This window comes from Micropterus dolomieu, linkage group LG15 (assembly GCF_021292245.1).
Source record: "Micropterus dolomieu isolate WLL.071019.BEF.003 ecotype Adirondacks linkage group LG15, ASM2129224v1, whole genome shotgun sequence".
Taxonomy (NCBI): domain Eukaryota; kingdom Metazoa; phylum Chordata; class Actinopteri; order Centrarchiformes; family Centrarchidae; genus Micropterus; species Micropterus dolomieu.
In genome coordinates this window covers 23,527,860-23,548,691 of record NC_060164.1, presented here as the reverse complement: position 1 = coordinate 23,548,691, position 20,832 = coordinate 23,527,860, and the positions used below count along the sequence as shown (strand labels likewise).

Sequence of the window (20,832 nt, the reverse complement as noted above, 5' to 3'; positions counted from 1 at the left end):
TGTGGACAGTTAGGAAGCTGCTTCGCTGCTGGGAAGCTCGCTATCTCGTTCTTACGCCGACCTCAGCTGCACGAGGAAGCCGGACGGACCACAGTGGCGTTGTGGGATGCGTTGTGTGTACGCAGCAGGAGTCTGGGAGAATTAGCTTTCACAAAACATCAGGACTGCGTTCTCTGAACCCGTTATTTAGTCTCAGTCTGCGTGTGTTATTATAGAGGTAGTGTGAAGGGGTCTGGACTAATTTACAGTTTACATTCGTGTTAAATAGTAACTGAAATAACCACAAGGTCCATTTAGTAGCTGTACTCAAGCTTTCGATCGTGTCACATGATCTTCCTCAGCAAATGGGAGTTTGCCCAGGTTGTCATGGGATATAAATGCTACGATTTCTGGAGACGTCCTTTTACTTTTAACATTTTTTTTATGCATTCAGGATATATTTGATAATATTCACAATATTGATTAAATTATTTGGACGGTTTGGTCATTACTTGGAGAAGTGGGACACGATGCTTTTATGTCAATCTCACAAAATTGTATCTAAAGAAAATTATATATACGCTTTATCGTATGTTTGTTTTTGTCATCTAAAAACAAAAGATGTAGATTTTGAAGGTGAGAGTTGAACTATTCAAATTAAAATGTATCTGATCCATATTGTGATCATTTTCTGTAGATGAAACTGCAGGTCTAGGTACGAGTGTACCAAGTATATCAGTTTTTATCTTGTTTGCACATAAGTGGAGAAAATAAAGTGATGCAGCTGCTTGTTTTTTTAGGTCCAACCTTAATTATCTACAGCTGAGTAAATTTGTTGGTGGCAGCTGTTATTATATCAGGAAAAAAATCTCACATAATTATCAAAGTTATAATTAAAATCATAGCCCGGCGCTCCCTGGTGGCCTTGGGGTTGACGCGCTGACCATAAACTGCAACACCTCTGATTCGCGGGGACATTTGTTGTTGCATGTAGTTCCCCATCATGTCATCTTGCTAATGACTATCTAAAAAAATAAAAAGGCATAAAATGAACCATAAATATATTAAAAATAACAAATAAAAGTAAAAGTCTGATTTTGATTTTAAAAAAATATTATTTAGCACTACTGTGGGCCAAATTGTTAAACTTATTAAAGAAAACTAACAAAGTTGAAGTAGAAGTTGACTTTTCTCTGCCTGCCTTGTTTGGGAAGGACCTAAATAACAAACAACTGCACACACAGACCTTATTGACCCGAAAGACAGGCAAGAGTTTCTGTTTGGCTTCCTCACAGAATGAATGTTTAATTAGACTGCAGGCCTTTATTTGTAGTCTACTTAGCTTTAAACAAGACACGCTTGTCACCTCTTAAAACCCCCCTACAGCTTGTTAAGACACCGTAAACAGCAAGTGTTAATATAAAAACAACCGTTTAGCCCTGTTATTGGAAAGCTATTAGAATATACAGTATAAACATAACAGTTCTGATCATAGTTTTCAGTTTACAAAGAAAGAACCAGGCAGTCCCGATATTTTGTACTCACACTGTAAAGCTCATCCCCATAAAATGCTCCATGGGGACCACTTCAACACACTGTTTGGAGAGCACAAATTAAACCCTGATGAGTAAACACAAACACACATCCGTAAAGAGAATAGTGTAGCTTGAAGCCATGCGTGTGTTCGTGTGCATCAAACCTGAGTCAAACGGCTACAGTTGCTCGCTGAATGAGGTGGACGGGGCTTCTTGCACTGTTACAACTCGGGTGAGAGAAAAAAAGAGAAGCAATATGACTTTCCTTCTCAACTCATTAGGTCTCAACAAACCATGACTAGTGTTTAAAATCATGCATGATTTGGTGAATTAAATCATTATCAGCCCCTAATAGGACGCACAGTTACTCGTGGGTGACTCACACAGTATCTTACACAATACAGGCTGTAATGAAAGTTTAATTTCATTTAAATGCCAGTTAGAAACAGTTACGATGTTAAGATACCAAAAGTTATTATTATTTATTACAAATTTATTACTTAAAACTGGAACTAATACTGATCAGAGTTCTGTTTCTGTCAAAATATGTATTATTGTTCTTGCTGCAACTGTGCAAGTAAGCCCCAAACCATCATCTGTTTTTGTTTCCACTTTTAATATAATAAAAGGTATTTGACCGGGTCCGGTTAGTGTTTGTGTGTGTGTCTGCATAATGTGTGACATTAGCTACATAGCTGCGTTATCGTGGCTAACCTGTGATCAGAAAAGATTCACTCACCCAGAGAAAACGTTTCACTCGGACTTTAAAGGGAGTTCAGGCTGCCTGAGCGTTACACAAGACGCCTAGAAGACTCTGTTTCCCATAATGCTTTAGGAGGTCTCCGTTCCAAATCTATTGCTTTGAATGTGGAAAAGGCCGAGGTGATGCCTAATGAGAGACAAGTATAACTGAAGGGTTAACACACACAAAGTGAGAGCACGCCAGAGGACGGGGTGTATAAATACGACAAACAGATCTGAGAGGTGAACGTGGGGGAGAGACACAGAACGAAACCCTCAGAACACACCCAGAACTTTATATCTGATTAACAATATACTGTGTTTTCAAATTAAAATGCTAAATAGTATTGAAGTTAGGCATATCTGACAGATAAAAGATGAAGCGAGGGGCCTTAAATAAACATCTTTGTTTAAATTAGCTCTAAGAGATGTACACAGATGAATATTGCAACAATAAACATGAATAAAAACCGTTTGTTTGCACTACGGTGTGTTAGTAATTTAGAAAATACTGTTGTTGAAAGTTCTTTCAGAGAAACAAACAAAACGTTTAACCCAGCAGTGTTCTTTGTTTGGTTTTTGTGTCTCTGGTTTCACATGAAAATATAGAAATCTTTGTTGTCATTCATGAAAAAGCAATACAAAGGTCACTTAAATATGAGAAAGAGACAAAAAGTCCAGAAAAAAGTCTGTTTTATCTTAACCGCAGAGGAAAGAAAACAAATCTGGGTAGCTCCCCGTTTGCAAGGCCAGTGTCTCAGTGAAAAGCTCCCCGCTCTGCCTCTCCCAGAGGATGCTGGGAAGTGTTTCCTGCTAGTCGAGGGGTCCCTGGAAGATGAGTCTGACGTAGCCCTGCTCACCAGTCAGCTGCTGGGCACAGAAGGGGCAGGCGGCGTGGAAGGTGTGTGTGCCGTGCGGCAGCGGGATCTGACTCCAGAAGGCTGCTGTCTTCTCTGAACAAACGTGGCCGCAGGGGTTAAAGGCGTGAGTGGGAGGGGCGGCGTCTACGTAAAACCCTGCCTCGCAGCCCAACCACAGCGGCACATACGGCCCTTTAGCTCTGCACATGGGACACTCCCTGAGCCGGCCCTCCCGGCCCTCCCTCTCCTCGCGGTGGTTGCCCCAGTTATGGTAGCCGTGGACGTGGCCACACTGGAGGTAGACCCAGGGCTGCTTCTCGTCCGGCGTGTCCTTACGACGCATGGAAGGGAAGGCCAGCGTGTTGAAGCCTACGGGACACTGCGGGCGGGCTGCGTTGATCTCCTGCCGCAGCGCCTCCAGGTGTTTGAGGGTGGGAGTGCGCGCCAGGCCTTCAGCTGTGCGCCACAGCAGAGTGGCACCGCAAAGGTCGATGAGAGAGCCGTCGACCAGCTCCTGACTCTCAGTCTCCACCTGCAACAGAGAGAGGTTATAGAGACGGGCAGCTACAGACAACAGTCGTATAAAAACTTAGCAGGTGTCACTAAACTTCAAACACGAGGAAGAGCAACAGTCTGAAAGCTAATGAGAGTTTCGTCCGGTGCACCAAGAAAGACCTTTGGTTGGAAAAGTTTTTTAATTGTTGTATTTATGCATGTCCTAAAAAATGTCATATTTATAGGTCACTGCGTTTAAAAATTTACAGCATGAGTAACTTTACATGACAAATTTAAACTGTTTCTGAAGAACATGAACATCTGTACATTTCCAGAGAAGCCAGAAAAATATAAACCTCTTGATGGTGTTGGATAAAAAGTCCGGAGATCACCAAAGATAGTTAGTTCATAGCAGTCAATCTACAGAAACGGTTTTTGATATTTAGCGACCGAGCGAACCACACTGCCGTCCCTGGAGATGAAAAGAACCAAAATACATGCAGCGACTTTTCAGTTTATTCGTTCATTCCAGCCTTACTTTGTTCAAAATACTACAAATGGAAACTGAAACATGGCCTTGTAAGATGACAATATTAGTGATGCAACTAAATGCTTTTTTAGATAATTTATCTTTCTAGATTATTTTTTTAAATCCTTTAGTTTATGAAAAGCCAACAAAATTAAAAAAAATGCCCAACAAACGTCTTGTTTTGTGCAACAAAAAACCCTAAAATCTTCAGTTCAGAATGACTGGTTGGTTTTTTCAATTATTCCCGTTTGTCTTTTTTACTTGTATTTATTTCCGCCTCTGTGATGTGTGACTAGCGACCTTTCCCAAGTGTACCAACACCTCTCACCAGATGCATGCTGGGACAGGCTCAAGTATAAGCAGTTTAGAGGATGGATGAATAAATAACTGCTGCCTGCTCAAAACATAGAGCGCTGAAGTTTGTAGTACTCATCTGAGCACAGTAGGTGGCAGTGTAACGCAGGCATTTCTCCCTCAGACAGATGTGTGATTCAGGGAGGAGGCAGGGGACTGACAGCTGGAGGCAAAACGACATGAGGAATGATGATAGTGTGTGAGTGTGTGAGTGTGTGTGTGTGGGGGGGTGGATTTAAACATTTAGATAACCAGAGGACATCTGGGAGGAAAAAAAACAGAGGACGAAGAGAGAAAGACTGAGCAGGATGACAGAGAGGGAGAAAACATAATAAACTATTTTTAAAAAGTCATATGAGGGGCAGAGCAGTTCCCAGGGTCTCTGGTGAGATCACGCTGGTGTGTCTCGGGGAAAACACATTTCTACCACGGGGTGATGCGTCCCTCCTGGTCACAAGTTTTTAACCTTCATTTATCCCGGGGAAGGTTCGCTGAGCTCACGTGTGCTCTTTAATTATGTCAGCGATGCCCTGTTTCACACTGATGCAGCAAAACCACAAGCTGAGCAACTGGAACAGGGGAAGAGTTCAGCGTCTCGCTCGAGGGAAACAGTTGTTGCTGCTGCTGCTGCTGCCCCCCGTCCCGCTCCGATTTTCCTAGTTGCTTAAGCTCATTTCAAAACCAGCAACATTTAGGTCACAAGGCTGCTCCTCTAGTCATTAACCTGCCGCCACGTCAACAAAAAAGACACATATATGAAAAACTGTTTGTCTAATCAATAAATAACCACACTCAAGTTTAATGATCCGAGTGCTTCGGGTCGATTCAATCCACGTAAACAGCCACACACTCGACACACAGCTCTAATTTAATTACACAGAAACGAATCATTTATCGGCACAAAAGCTTTTATTAAACACGGCAGGAGCTCAGACACTGTACTCTGCTCGTTTATTATACTTCACAACAGCCCCCGCAGCAGGCTCACGGAAACCCACTGTGTGTGTGCGTGTGCTGCACTATAAGATATTCCTAATTATGCTGGCTTCAACCTTGTGTCCAACTGCAGAAGGGCAACCAGCTGCCCTGCTGGCAAGGCCGAGTGAGTCTGTCCAAAAACTAAAAGGAACCTGCAAGTGATGTGTTTTTACCTCACAACAACTACCGAACATCACCTGCTGTTCACTGCTTTAGATTAAATAAAAACATCCACAACAGAAATGTTATTTGTAGCTGAAACGGTTTCCTCTCAGCAGGTGTCATGTTTTTCTAATGATGGATATATTTTTAAGAACGATGTTAGGACAGGCAACATTACAAACAAGGGGTTTTCAAACCCAAAATGAATTCAACACACCGCACAAACTAAACACACCCACACACAAATAAGTCAGCGCGGATTGCTTTTTGGCAAACTTGCTGAGACTAATGTTTTACCCCCCTAATAAATCAGAAAGTCCTTCAGCTGTTAACCTTCGTAAACGCAGGACACTTAACCCATTTAGAGAGCTGTGTGCTCGCAAAGGCATCGACGGGAGGCTGTAATACACATTACAAAAATCTAACATGACTGTATTTGTTTGAGTCCAACTGAAATCATATTTAGTCATCCCTTTTTGCAGTGAAAAATGTATTGTTAATAGTTTTTGTTATTAAAAGATTTTTTTTAAAAGGTCTTTGGGTAAATATCAGAAATGCTCCTTTTTCGTCTCAGTGGCTGGAGGTGGCGCAGCCCTGTTTGTGTTTGATTGACAGGCTGAGCTTCATCAGGGAACAAGAGACAAACTAACTAAAACTGTCATGGGCAGAAAGCGTGTTGTTAACAGTGATTTTTCACCATCTAAACACACAAAAGGGAAATTCGCAGGTAGCTTTACATGCTGTTGTGCTGCAGCTGTGCAGCTAATTAGCTGACTAGCTTTCAGACTGACGTTAGCAGTGCACATTTCCCCCGGTGAGTGTTTGGACGAACGTTCAACAAGTTAAGTTGCAGGAAGCTAATGTTGTTCAAAGTGACAGTCACGCTATTTATTGGCTGTTTGGAAACAAGTTCTTCATCTACGTAGACGGAGAACTAACAGTATTCTGACAAACCGATCAAGTGAAAATAGACGGTGGCATCATGAAACTGAAAGGAGGACATTTGGTTAACAGAGCAGATGTCTATGCTGTGGCAGACCAAAAAATTAACTTTAACTAATCTGCAAATGCCAATGTGAGTCTATGATGTATTTTTACATCTACACAGTAGTACCTCAAATAAACATCATCTCAAAAAGTATCTCTGTGCCTGCATCACCATCAACCAGACACACGGTTGTCCACTCCTGTGTGCACTCAGCATGACAATTAAACCCCATCATGTTCCACAACCGTACATAATGAATATAGGTGCTCTCCCATTGCCGACTATCTAAATTGTCAATCATGTGTGAAATAATGAGCTGGTTTCTATAGTGGTGGATTATGCACACACGGTTAACTCCCTGGACGGTAAAAGGCCAGGTGGAGATAAGAGAGCTGTTGAGAAACGAAAACAGGTGGGACACCAGATAAAGAGACGGATTAATGCTCGAGCTGTGGACATGCTGAGTGTGGAGGAGAGGAAGAGAGGAGAAAGACCTAATTAAACACACCACCAACAACCTAAATCCAATCAGACAAATGCCACAGGTAGCCACGATGACGAGGCAGCGGGAGCGCTGTGATTGGCTGAGAGGCCCTGGCGTCAGCTGGAGGATCCCCTTACAAGGTCCTGTTACACACGGCTTTGACAGTCGGACCTTTTGTCATCCCGATAACCTCCTGGTGATGCTAAGCTCTGACTGACCTCCCGCTGACTGAGTGACAGAGATAGTCTTTCTTTCTCTTCAGTAGTTCAGCAGTAGTAATCTCTGTTCGGTGAACCTGGTACGACATGTTATGCATTTCTTCCTCACCATCTTTCCCCGCTGCTGTGCCGAGCGGGTCTCCCGCAGGGTGAAAACATTGCCGCAGACCGAGATCTCCCTCCAGACGCCGGGTTTGGAGTCCTGGGTGAAGCCGTTTCGAGGGTGCATCACCAGCACGCCGTTGGTGGTCAGCCCGTCCATTTGACCATCAGGCGTCTTCCACTTAGCAGCTTTCTCCTGAGAAAAATGAAGACATGAGAAGGTGCGATCAGGACGGGGACAACTGGTTATTATGCAGCCCTGAATCAAAAATCGATAACGCCTACATCATGTATTATAAGTCACTTAGTCATCTAACTTTGAGAAGTTTTATTGTCATTCATACTGTAACACTTCACTTAATAGTCCAAGCTTCAATCACTGAACCCACCCTGCCTATATTTGAGACAGGCCTTTAATTCATTTAGCACCTTTTAAATGTCAATTCATTATTTCTTTCAGGTGAAAGTTGAAGAAGCCACTGCTCTTTATGCTCAGAACAAACACTTGATGACCCAGGTTCAATCCCCGACTGTGCACTCTGAGCAAGACACTTAACCTCTAGTTGCTCCAGAAGCGTGCAACCTCTGACATATATAGCAACTGTAAGTCGCTTTGGATAAAAACGTCAGCTAAATGAATAAATGTAATGTAAAATATGAGGTAGGACATTTAAAACAATTGTAAAAATTGTTTTAACAAATCTGCATAAGTAAAATTAAGTAAAATATTTTTTGTCCCTTATCCTCAACAAAAAATATTTAATAGAAAAAATCAGTGCTTATTCATTTGTGATTCAAATTAAATCTAATATTTATTAAACATTTGTTGTATTGTTATTGATATCCTGATTATATCCTGATTATTATCATTATTGTTTTATTGCCCAGCCCTAGGAAAATCTAACCAATGTCATAATGTGTGGAATATCCATATTGACCAAACTTAACATTTATGTATGTATGCACAATCTAAGCAGCTTAGAAGTAGCTCAAGCAGGTGACCCCGCTGACTCTAAGAGGTTTTATACATCCAGAGAACTTTTATAAAAACCAGACCAGGCGTCTAACTGAGACCTGCGTTTACTTGTCAAAACATGTGTCCACACCAGGCCAGTAAAAGGGACATGCGTCTAATTGAGACTTTTAATTTAAGTTTAACAGTATATTGTTATTTATTTTGGAACTTGGCCAACTCTCTCAGCAAATCCACTCTTCATTCTTGAGCTGTTTAGCAGCAGCATTTTGTTGTACACACTGAAGACGGATGCCAAAACGTCGGTATGACAGGCTGCAGCTGGAAAAAACCTAGACTGGAAAGTAAATTATAAGAGTCCCCCTTTTTTTAATATTGAACATGTTTAAGTTGTAGCCAAGGACACTTTGACAGGACATTAGTTTGTTGTCCCTCTGCTGTCATGACAATGAAGAAGAATGATGTTTGCTTCTGACATTAAAAGTAAAAGCAAACACGACTGGGAAGAGAAAACAGGTCAAAGATTGTAAAGGAAAAGTTCTTTCCTCTTACCAGACAAGATGAATGACTCATCTCTATTTTTCCTTTATTTTGCTTCCTCCCTTCATCTTTCTGCCTTTTACTCTCTCACAATTACCAGAGAAAACATAGCTCACCCCTAGGAAGATGTTCTTGGAGGAGTCAAACCCCGCGGCGTAGATGCGTGCGGTGTAAGGTGGCGTGCGCTGGCACTTGATGCGGCAGGCGAAGCGCGAGATGGTGCTCTGGACCGACTGGGTGTCTGCGTTACTCTGGCTGCCCGCCACCGTGTCCGTCACAACAAAGTCTATGGGACTCTCTGTCGAACGACCGATCTGGTAAAGAGAGATCGAAATGTGTTCTAACAAGTTTCACATGGTAGGTAGATGACCTTGCATACAGGTTCAGCTGGTTCACATGCATTGCTAACTCGCATAAAACCCATAACAACCTTGAGGACATTCTGTACTATGATGATGGGTACTTCGCCGCCCCTGACAGCTACCTGCATCACTACAGTACTATAATCACTGTACAGGACGGCCTCCCAGAGTGGTAATGCTATAATCAGGAAAAGAACAGGACGACTTTGGAGAAACATTTTGAAAAGTGCACTGTGGGTAACGTTTATAATCCAGGAGCAAAACCTTTTTTTCCAAGTCTGACTAAGATGAAAGATGATATTACATGTTGAACACATGTTTTATTACTTGAAATAAGTATACATCCCATTTCAAGAGACACTGTGGTGGCTTTCCCAAATGTTGTTTCCAAGGCCAAAAAAAGACATTTGAACCTGGTCGCAGTTCGTCACACGGACACAAAAACATGTGAAAAGAAGGTCTTGGTTAAAAAATACAGACGTTACCCTTTAAGCTGTATGGGTGAGTGCAACAGTGCAGTGGAAAAAGTAAGGACTATAACTGGTTGTAAAACGTCAGTTGAGGCTCGTTACCTGGAACATGTCTGTATTGCTGTCATGGGTGTACTCCACCACCACCGTCTGGACTCGAGACAGAGTGTAAGAGATGCTGTGCTGGTCTTTGTTGCTTATGGCCTGATGGGACAGAAGGAAAAAAGTATAGATGAATACAGAGAAGGTAAACAGAGGGAGAAGGAGGCTAAATAAAGACGATCTCAAATTGAACCAATCACTTTAAATATACTCAAGGCTTGAACCCTGAACGTGCTTAATAGCAAAAACACCTCTGACATCTGCTCACGGATCCTAACAGAGAACAATAGATGCACAAAGGAAGGGTGGGGGTGGGTGAAAAGTTCAGTTATGTAGTCACTAGCTGGACTTAACACAGCCTCAACATCTTTTTGGTCATTCAGGACCACCCAAAGGACAGAAAAGCACAATCACTCTTCAAGACTCTTTAACTAAAAGCCCGGCCTATGTGTGTTTGAGAGCAGAGACGTTTGTGTCCACAGAGAATCCACAAAGTACAGATGTTAAACCAAAAAACCAAAAGGTCCTCTCACACACACGCCTTACAATCCCCTGTTCATTTAACAGATTTTGGAGGAGTTCTGGGCGGCTTTATAACTTCCCAGGACGTTCAAGAAAACACTCCTTGCACTGCACACACAGCATGTTCCAGTTAAATGCAATGTAAAAATTGTTCAAATACCTCTTAAACCTCGACCAAGCCTTGTACCTGCTCTTTTTCCTTTTTTTCTGCTAACTCAGGGAAGCTTTGCTGAACTCTGTCCCTTTCCTGTTAGTGTTGATGGGTGTGTGACACTTAATTATCACAGAACAAAAAGCAAACAGAATTTTACAAAAGCCTTTGGTGGAGCAGCGCAGGCCACATCCACTGAACTGGGTGTGTTTTATTTGATGTTTTCAGACAAACAAAATCATACACCTACGAAGACGAGAAGGAGAAAAGAATGCTGTTGTCTGATATATTTGTACTGTCCTTCTGTATGTGTGTAATGTGTTTCATGAAAACTTTGGTTGTGAAACTCACTTAAAACATAAATCACCGCATAAACATTCAGCTAAAGGACTGAAACTGATGATGTGTAGGGTTTCAATGACTGCAGTTTTGTGAACCCTGGGATGACTAAATAATACTTGTGTGTGTGTTTCACCTTGGCTGCCTGTGGAGAGCAGGCGACGTGAACCGTGCTGGGTTTCACTCCATTTGCCTTCGGCCTCTTACAAAGTGCAAAGCGGCTTTTACGTCGGCCTCGGTCTCCATTGGGCAGAGAGCCATTGTACCTGCACGTACACATGCACACAAAAACATAAACACACACACACACACATATACATACACAAAACAATAGGGTATTATTGTCTGAACAGCAGCTGTATAATACACTGGAAAAACAGTCATTGTGGAAAATGCTTGAGGCATTTTGGTGCACCCTCCATGCCCCTGAGAAGCAAGCAAACACACACACACAAACACACATAAATAGCACCCTATACTTTTTCATACATACTTTTCTACAAAAGCACATCGTGTCCCATAAACAACAAAAGCCTCCAAACATAAGCTCAGAAAGCCTGAGAAAATAAACACACAAAGAGGCTCATTTAGCCGATACACGGCTGAGGAAAGGAGAATAAACAGAGGGTTCCCTCCAACAGAATCAGCTCTCTGTGACTCCCGACAGCACAGTGACTGTGTCTTTGTGAAAGTGTGTGTGTGTGTGTGTGTGTGTGTGTGTGTGTGTGTGTGTGTGTGTGTGTGTGTGTGTGTGTGTGTGTGTGTGTGTGTGTGTGTGTGTGTGTCCTGCTTAATATCCTAAAGTAAGAAAACGTTCAGAAAACATTCATCATCTCCATCCACCTTTCAGTTTATCAACAGTGCCTTCATGTGTTTCTAAGAACTGACCCGTCTGCAGCTGATATTATTACAGGGGTTAAACACTGAGGTAACAAGGATGAAAAATCAACGCATATATTGAGAACAATAATATAAACAACAACATTAAGTGATTAACAAATAAGAATAAACTAAAATGGATGGAGTATGAAAGTGCATATTTTCTATAGCTGCGAACGATTTAAAGAACTTAGCTGTACTTTGAGTTTTCAGGTATAAATGTTTGTATATGAAGCACACCGGTTGCTGTGAAACATAACCAGTTGACATCCTCTGAATATACAGAGGTTACACAAGGTTTTATTCTTTATTGCACACACATGTTTTAGATAAGCCTTTGCAGTGTGAAGTGATATCCCTGCTAACAGAACCACGGCTTTATAAACATTACCACATGAATAAACACAGCTCGCTACTTTAACATTGTTATGACATCTAGAAGCCACAGACGTTACGGACTCCTCTGGCTTCACTGATGTACTGCGACTATACTTAAATCCAATACGATAACTCACTGCCCAGACATGATCAGAGATTAAACTGCTTCCTTCGTTTTTTTGTTTTACACTATGAATAATATCCAGTAATACTAAATGTTGTAGTCATTAAGTTTGGGGGTCTTGTTCTTTTAAAAAGTGTCTAAATATCAAAAAAGGTGACACAATAATTTGTCAAGGGTTTTTTAATAAGAAGACAAAAACCGTTCACAGCATGTATCATTACCCAAAACTTTTCAAAACCAACTTTTAAGTTTTCAGAAATAGTGAACAACACAGACAACACTGTCAATAAAAGCAGTAATCAAAGATTCATGGTTTTGAACCAGGCCTGCAGACGCATGTGTAATGTCCGAAAAGTTTTCTTTAAAGTATTAAATAACAAAATAAAACGCTACAATGGTACAGCAGAAGTCGACATACTGTACAGAACCTCAACACAGTTGGAAAGTGTCTTTGACCAATCAGACTCTTAAAAATGAAACCACCCTTTGTACTAAGTCCTGTAAAGACAGCACAGACGGGTTGTAAGGACGCCCAGCCTACAGGGCAAAATGTTTCTCTGAGAGAGCAGATCTGCAGGGATCAAACGGCACTGGAAGGGTTTATGAGTAACCATGGTGAAAGAAAAGCGCCACAGCAACGTTTGGGAAGAGTAACCATGGCAAGAGCATAAGCTTTGCCCATATCCGGAGAGAGGGCAGAGCATTCTGCTGGAGAAAGTGTTGCTGGCCGTTCAAACCGAGGTTCCCATGGGTTGAAGTAATGTGTGAGGGCATACATGTGTTCAAATATTCTCAAAACAATGGTAGAAAAGCTGAACAAGTTAGTGTGTTTTTATGTGTTTGTGCATACAAGTTGTTCATACAGTGAGGCAGGAAGGACCGGAGTTAGGAAAAAGTTAGTCTGTGTGTGCAGACAGATACTCTATTCTGTAATTCAATGTGTGTGTGTTCCCTCCAAACACTAAAGCTCAGTTTGCAGCAACAAGCTACCACGTATACAGTATAACCTATAAAAACATAAACTCTGTTTACATGTGTTAATATTACAAGGTTATTAGACTAAAGGTAGAGGCTGCTGTGAAATTAACAATATTCTGCCAGTGCACGTGGATACACAATTACTATATAAATAAGAAATCACACAGACAGTGATCGATTTTCGAGGGACTGCAATGTATCCAGTGACGTCAAAGATGTTTAAAAAGCCACATGGATGTCCAGTACGCCTGTAAACAGACCGTCCCCAGAGACGCTGCAGCATTCCTCCGGATTAGGCCATTAGCATCACTCGGCTTCAAACATGGTAATGTTGGACTGGGGGTTGGCGAGGAGGTGAGACACAACACTGTGCTATGTGTTGATGGGGTTCTCCATTTGTATTTGCATGCGCAAGTCTGTTCTTGGTCACACAGGAGACTCAGAAAAATCCAAGCACTTGTTTCAGCCTGCTGGGAGAACCATATGGGTGGGGTGTATTACCACAGAATCACCAACCAAATATGTATAATATTATAAAATTATATTTATATTTTATATTTATAAATTTATAAATTTTGACAGACATCGCATTTTGATTGGCCTCTCTGGTACTGTTTATAATTGATAATTGTTTCAAACCAAATCTTACAGACAGAAGCATCGATGATTTTTTATCTAGAAGATGTAAAATAAACTGTGGTGTTCCACAGGGTTCAATTGCCTGACCTCAGTTTTGAGCCACACATTAAAACATTACTAAGAATGATAAGATCATTTCTCTCTCAAGCCAATACAGAGACACTTATGCACCTTATTATCTCCAGGATTGATTACTGTAATGCTCTGCTTTCTGGTCTCCCAAAACAGTAATACATTTCAACTTCTTAAAAACACAGCTGCACGTGTTCTGACCAGATCAGAAAGACACCACACATTACACCAAGTTTACCTGTCTGCTTCATTTAAGATTAGGATCCTTTTTAAAGTCAATTAATGGTCCTGAATATTTATCAGATTTGCTTTTAGCTTATGAGCCTTTGAGAACCCCCAGGTCCTCTGGAAGTGGCCTTTTAATTATCCATAAAGTCTGGATAAAAACTCATAGTGAGACGTCCTTTTATTATTACGGCCCACGACTGTGGAAAAGCCTTCCTGAGGACCCAAGGGCAGCATGGAATGTTGATATATTTAAAAGCAAACTAAAGACCTATCTTTTTAAATAGGCTTTCAGCTGACTTGTATTTATTAAAATTTTATTTATCTATTTGATTCATTTTTTTATTTTTATACTAATACATTGTTTTATTTTATTCTTCTGTTGCCTTGTTTTAGTATTTTATCATTATCTTTATCTTTCTTTTATTTTATTTTATTTTATTTTAATAACGTACCCTGCCCCTAGTGTTTCTTTCACTTTGTGTTCCATGACTTTTGTGTTAAAAAGTGCTATACAAAAGAAAACAAGCAAGATGGCCTACAGGCGCATTTCCAACAAACCATTAAGCGCTATGGAGCAATGTTTTTATGAATGGGTCCCCGATTTGTTTGTACTGTGCACATGGCCACACACACCTGCGAGACGTCGTTAACATGATATGCATTTGATTTGATTTGATTTATTAGGATCCCCATTAGCTGATGCAAAAAAATGCATCCGCTACTCTTCCTGGGGTCCACACAAATCACATAACAAGAATAGAGACACACTACACAATCAAAACACATGCATGCATGCATTCCTGACACTTATCAACAGTTGGCTGCGATAACATGCAAAGAAGTGTAACAATGCCGCAACAAAAACAAGGTAGAAGAATAATGCAAGCTAGCAAACGCAAATGACGAACGACTAAACGCTGGGGACATGTCTCCACCACTTTTTGAAATGGCTTTTTTAATTTGTTAAAAAACTTTCTAAAATATAGCTTGCAGTTAAATATCAGATGAAAATAACTTTAGAGAGGTTTATTTGCACATAAAGAAAACATGCAATGCAATCAAATGTGCATTATCCAAAAATAGTAATTTTAGCTAAAAAGAAAAAACAACCTACTGATAATAGAATGACCCAAAAACGTGCATGCACCAATCATTAACTTTAATAACTTTAACTGTTTCTTTTTGGCCAAATTTCAGTTCTCCCCCGTGAACATGACAAAAGAGAAGGAAAAATTGAATCACTTCACTCAACCACTTTTCAACACAAAGTGACACCCTTCCATGTACTTAACACATTTGTCCGACCTCAAGGATACATACAATGCATTTTGATGAGACACTTAATGTAAACACAACGTTTGTTTAGAAGAAAACTCGACAGAGCACCTTTAAGTCGGTTTCACGGTTTCCTGGAGGGAAGTGAGCTTAATGTAAGGAGGTATCCTCATTCACAACAGGTTCCTGAGCAGCCTGATGCTAATCTATCAGGTAATTTCCAACAAATATCACCATTTGTACCCTTTAAGATTCTGCTCTTAATGTTAGTAGGTACATTAAAACCATGTTTTGTGTTTTGACTGGAGGAAAAGAGCATCCTATGTTGTCATGGCCTTTTGTGGTTTTTATATTCATAAATCACAGGTTATTGATAATAAATATGTTGTCCTGCCACACAGTGTCCCAGTAATATATTAACTTCCATGGAGTAGGTATGGTACTAATGTCAGATTTAGGGATTCAACTCCCACTGAGGCCACACACAACACTTCTGTAATGCTTTTTAAAGTGTTCACTACACTAAGAGCAGCCTTACTTGCTGCACAGTGTGTGTCATCCATCAAAAAGCGACCCTATTGACCTTTTTGAAAAGGGTGGCCTGACCTAGAATTAAAAACTAGGAGCGGAAAATGCCGAGCAGAACGGAAAACTGGGGTTCTCCCTTGTAAAGGCATGGAACTGCGTTTACTGCTCACTGCATTTTTCCACAAGGGAAAATTTCCACGCTCATCTCCCTGACAATACCGCTCTAGCACAACCCAGAACAACAAACTGTGAGTCAGCTGTGAAACCAACTGTGTGTCTCTGAGTGAGACATTAAATATGTGTGTGTGTGTGTGTATATGTCTGTGTATGTGCTGTACGTGCACAAGAAAGTGTGTGTGTGTGTAAGGAGTCTTTCCGACATCTGCATTCCTCTGTTGGCTGCGACGAGGGGGGTGGGGGGTGCAGTGAAATAGCCCTTTGGGGAATAAACAGGAGACAGACAGATAAAGGAAGTCCTTCACTGTCAGTTGTTATTGGAGAAAGTGTGTTTGACCGAGCGTGTTTATATGTGCAGTTATATGTCTTCTATGCTGAAGACGAAGGGTGGAGTGCAGGGTTTTTCCTACAGCTGAGTATGTGGACTTCAGTCAAAACAAATCTCTGGAGGGAGAGGCAGCCAAGATGTTTATGATGAGTATCTGGTGCTGCTCTTGACCAAAAAGTCTTATAATATATATCGACTAATGTGGTAAATCTGTGCCAAAAATACTAAACTCTCACAGGACAATCACAACTGTCTGTCCTCTCAGTGCATGACCCCGTGCAACTGGACAAAAATATCACTATTGTTAATGTTCGCTGGAAAAATCAAAGTGCTTCTAAATCCTTGCTGTATATTCCCTCAGGACAGCAATAGCTCTTATTCTCTTTGTCACCACAATTTCCATTCATGGTTATGTTTATCTCTTTAATTATACTGTGCCATCATTGGCATATATTGTAAACAAAGAACAATGCAAAGCCACATTTACTAAACTGTGTTCAGACTGTGCGTCTGTATCGTAATTTAGGGTTTACTGTTAGTGTCCTGGTGCCTGGTGTGAGTCTTGATTTCCACAGACAAATTGCACTTATGGCTCAGAGATGAATTTGGTCTTTGGTATCTACACCACAAGAACTCAAATCAGACAATGTGCAGAGTGAATTCATCTGGTTTCAAACTCGCACTAAGACACTGAGAGTGAGCTGAGTGGACTGAGCTAGAACAGCAAATAACTGTGACCAACATGTCCAACAATCATCAGCAATGACTCATATCCAACAATGACCAGTACAGCCAATTATGGGCAATACACCCAGTTCATGTTCAAGCTACACAAGTTCATAAGAAAAGAGATATCGGTCTATTACTAGTCTAAAGATAATGTTTTTATAATAACTGTTGGCAGAAATCTCAGCTACAAAAAAAAAATATTTTGAACACAAGGAATTTTTGTTATTTTCCAAGAGATTTTAATTAGTGTTTGCCCGTTGTCATTCATTTAACCAGTAGAATTGTGTGTCACAAAAATACCATATTTTCATAAAATAATTTGATTTGTATTTCTGAGCATCTCGCCTAAAGTATCTGCAACCAACGGAAAAGTTATCAGAGGCCTACAGTTCTGACACTTGCACTCTGATTCCTTACCTTGGACTACTTGTAATTTAAGTTAAACTTTTATGAGGCTACATTTGATTGATGCAAGACACTCTGAATGAAAACAGCAGTTATGTTAATAAAAATATTTGGATACTCTCACTGGGGGGGGGGGCTAGATGTAATGATGAGTCTGTAACTTGTTGCTTACCCCAGCACAATAAGCTCTCCATACTTCACTGGCACTTTGGTGGAGGCTGTTGTGGAGATGTTTTCTTGCTCCGGGGAGTACATTGGGCACGGCTGATTAAGGCTTTGAGGAGGAGGGGAGGCAAGATCCGACAGGGCGAGGGAGACAGGAAGGGGAGAGGAGGGGAAGGGAGGGGGGAGGTGCTAATCGAATGGACCACGAGGGAAAGGAGGAGAAGGAAGGGGGAGGGTCAGCTGAGCCTCAGCTCCACCCTCGCATGCTTCATGTGTCCGTCTCTCGCAGCGCCACTTGTCCTGACCTGCAGAGTGACAAAGAAAGGATTAACACAAAGATTAGTATTTTTACTGAAGTTTATGTTTCAGTTTTACACATGTTTATGAAAATCTTCAACTGAATACTAGACGTGATTTAACCAGGACTGCAACTAACGATTATTTTCATCGTCGATTAATCTGACGATTATTTTCTTGATTAGTCGGTTAATTGTTTGGTCTATAAAATGTCAGAAAATGTGTTTCCCACAGCCCAAGATGACGTCCTCAGATGTCTTGTTTAGTCCAAAAAACCAAAAGATATTCAGTTAACTGTCATAGAAGATTAAAGGAACAAGATCTATTATCAAAATAGCTGGCAATTAATTTAATAGCTGACAACTAATCAAATAATCGGTTAATCATTGCAACTCTAGTTTTAACATCAGTTCTTAGTTGAAGTCGTTAGGCTGTAGGCCATGTTCAGACAGAAAGGTACGTTGCTTCTGCAGTGATGCTAACACAGAGGACTCTAGCAAAAGAAAAACACAGGGTTGTCTAACAAAAATGTTTTACCTGGCTCAACTTTTTCAGCATGGCAATGCATTGACACTGTGATAGCGTTGCAGAGCTGTAATATCCAGTCTCATAGCATTTTTTTTGTTGAGTTTTGGCGTCTATCAAACCTTCGTGGATCTGTTATTAAAGACTGGATCAAGTCACTATCAATACAGCCCTCTCTTCCTTCTTTTTAAACACAGAGTTGTTTTCTATCTGAATGCCCTCTACAGATGGGAACTGTTAAACAAATAGCTAAAAAAGGGTAAGGGGCATGTCAAATGGTGAGAATAGAAAATGAGGAAAACAAAACTATCCCTGAAAGCCCTATGTAGCCTAAGCATAACCAAGATATTTAGAGCTACTTTAAATGGCTAAACATGCTCAGTAAGTACAAATGCAAAATACACTCCCACGCACATGACGCCCCCTCAAGATTTTACTGCAACCTTTCAAATAAAAAGGCCTTCATTAGAACATCAGGGACGTGAATAAGGTCGGGAGTACATGTGACATTCCTTTTGCTGTGTGAGGTAGGTGTCTATAAATGCTGACTTTAGAGAATGACTCAAACACACACACAGCTTTTTAAATACACAGGAACTCACAGCGAGGAGCAGAGAAAAAAAGTGTGTGAGAAAAAAAAAGGAGAGGATGGGCTTCCTGTTACATAAGGAAGATCTCGTGCACTCTCGACATCACGGGTTTACGTTACGCTCGTGGCCTTTCTTGTATGTCCTCCTCTCTTTCCCATTCACTTGACAAAAAAAGCAGAATATGAATATGGTAAGTTGAGTAGAATAGAAGCAATAACAACATCACTTCACTTCCAGGCAGTCCTCCTCATCTGAAGCTGAATATTTCTGATACCATTCCCAGAGTGCCTTTCTGCTAAGAGAATGCAAAACCACACATGAATTAAGCATAGGAAGTAAAGTGTTTTGATGATGAGCAGGGATGGGGGACATCCTAAGCACTCTCACTGAGCACTGCAGAGCACAAAGGCTGATACGGTCCCATCAGACCGAGCGGGAGAAGTTCATACGGAGGACTTCCAAGTAGGCATAATTCAGTACAGACGAAGGCGATGTACGTACGTATCATCAAAAATATGCCCTGTAGTGTAGAGACATGCTGGGAGGCTCTGTCCAGTGGTCACTAAACCTGCCTACCAGCACCATCACTAATACTAATCAGAAGCTCCAGTTTCACTTCAGTTCTTTATGGACAGACATTACACTGCCACCTCAAAAGGAACAAACATATTTCCCTAAATGTTAAACAGTTCCCACTCAGGAACTGGAAGTTACAGGGTATCACCAGCCTAGCTTATGAGTTTACAAGTTTTGATACACTGTGGTCGGTAGTGGAGTTCCCAACTTTGTTTTGCAAGTCTTTACCTACTACCTAAATTGACTGATCAGTTAAATCTTACAGTAGCGGCCCCACAGACTGAGCTCCTGCCGGCACTATAATAGTAGACCAATCAGAATAAAAATGCCTCATGTAACCACCTCAATTAGAAGAAACTGGCCTGATCTGTCTCATCGTCTGTTTTTTAAGGTGATAGTTTATGTACATAATTTTCATAGATGGCAAAGAAAAGATTCCCTAAGTTCAACTTTTACAGGGCTACAGCCTCACTTAGTTGGCTGGAGATTATTATTATTGTTTATTTTGACATGTCTGAGCACACCCGTCTTCAAAACATTTGTGTATGGAGTAGGGCAGGGTGATATGGACCAAAAAATCATATCCTGGTATTTCTAGGCTGATTTCCGATGCACGATATTTATCAGTTTTTCCTACGAAGTGGGCTAAAAGTAAAGTGGGCTAAAATGTGTCGCCAAATATACTCACCTACCTGGGAAGCCACTAATATACCTAGGCGTCTGCTAATATATCTGGGTTTAGTAGAGTAAAGTCTGACTGAAACATTGTTTTTCTTTTTACAAACCAGGTCTTCAGCAGTGCGGACCGACACTATGTCTCCCTCTATGTTGATCATTTGTGAGCTAGAGGGGGGGCTGCGTGCAGACGCAGATGGACGGGGGTGGCGTTAAGCAGTGAGGAAGAGAGAGGCACAAACGCTGGAAGGACTTTATGGAAAAATTAATGAATTAACTCAACATCAAACGATATATCTACTTTCAGTATTCTCAAATGTTATATCTCTTTTGAAAATATATTGGTATATCTTATAATACCGATATTCTACCCAGCTCTA

General features: G+C 41.0%; 1 protein-coding gene across 1 annotated transcript in view; it reads right to left on the bottom strand.

Moving 5' to 3' along the window:
* Positions 1-2,931: 2,931 nt before the first annotated feature.
* The window catches only part of peli1b (pellino E3 ubiquitin protein ligase 1b), a 33,424-nt gene continuing 15,523 nt past the window's right edge, over positions 2,932-20,832 (bottom strand). The window contains exons 2-7 of the mRNA XM_046070770.1: positions 17,797-18,094; positions 11,021-11,150; positions 9,873-9,974; positions 9,055-9,252; positions 7,433-7,621; positions 2,932-3,647 (exon numbers count right to left, since the gene is read on the bottom strand). Of these exons, the coding sequence (XP_045926726.1) occupies positions 3,069-3,647; positions 7,433-7,621; positions 9,055-9,252; positions 9,873-9,974; positions 11,021-11,150; positions 17,797-17,879 (1,281 nt within the window). The 5' untranslated portion in view covers positions 17,880-18,094 and the 3' untranslated portion in view covers positions 2,932-3,068. The remainder of the gene's footprint in view (positions 3,648-7,432; positions 7,622-9,054; positions 9,253-9,872; positions 9,975-11,020; positions 11,151-17,796; positions 18,095-20,832) is intronic.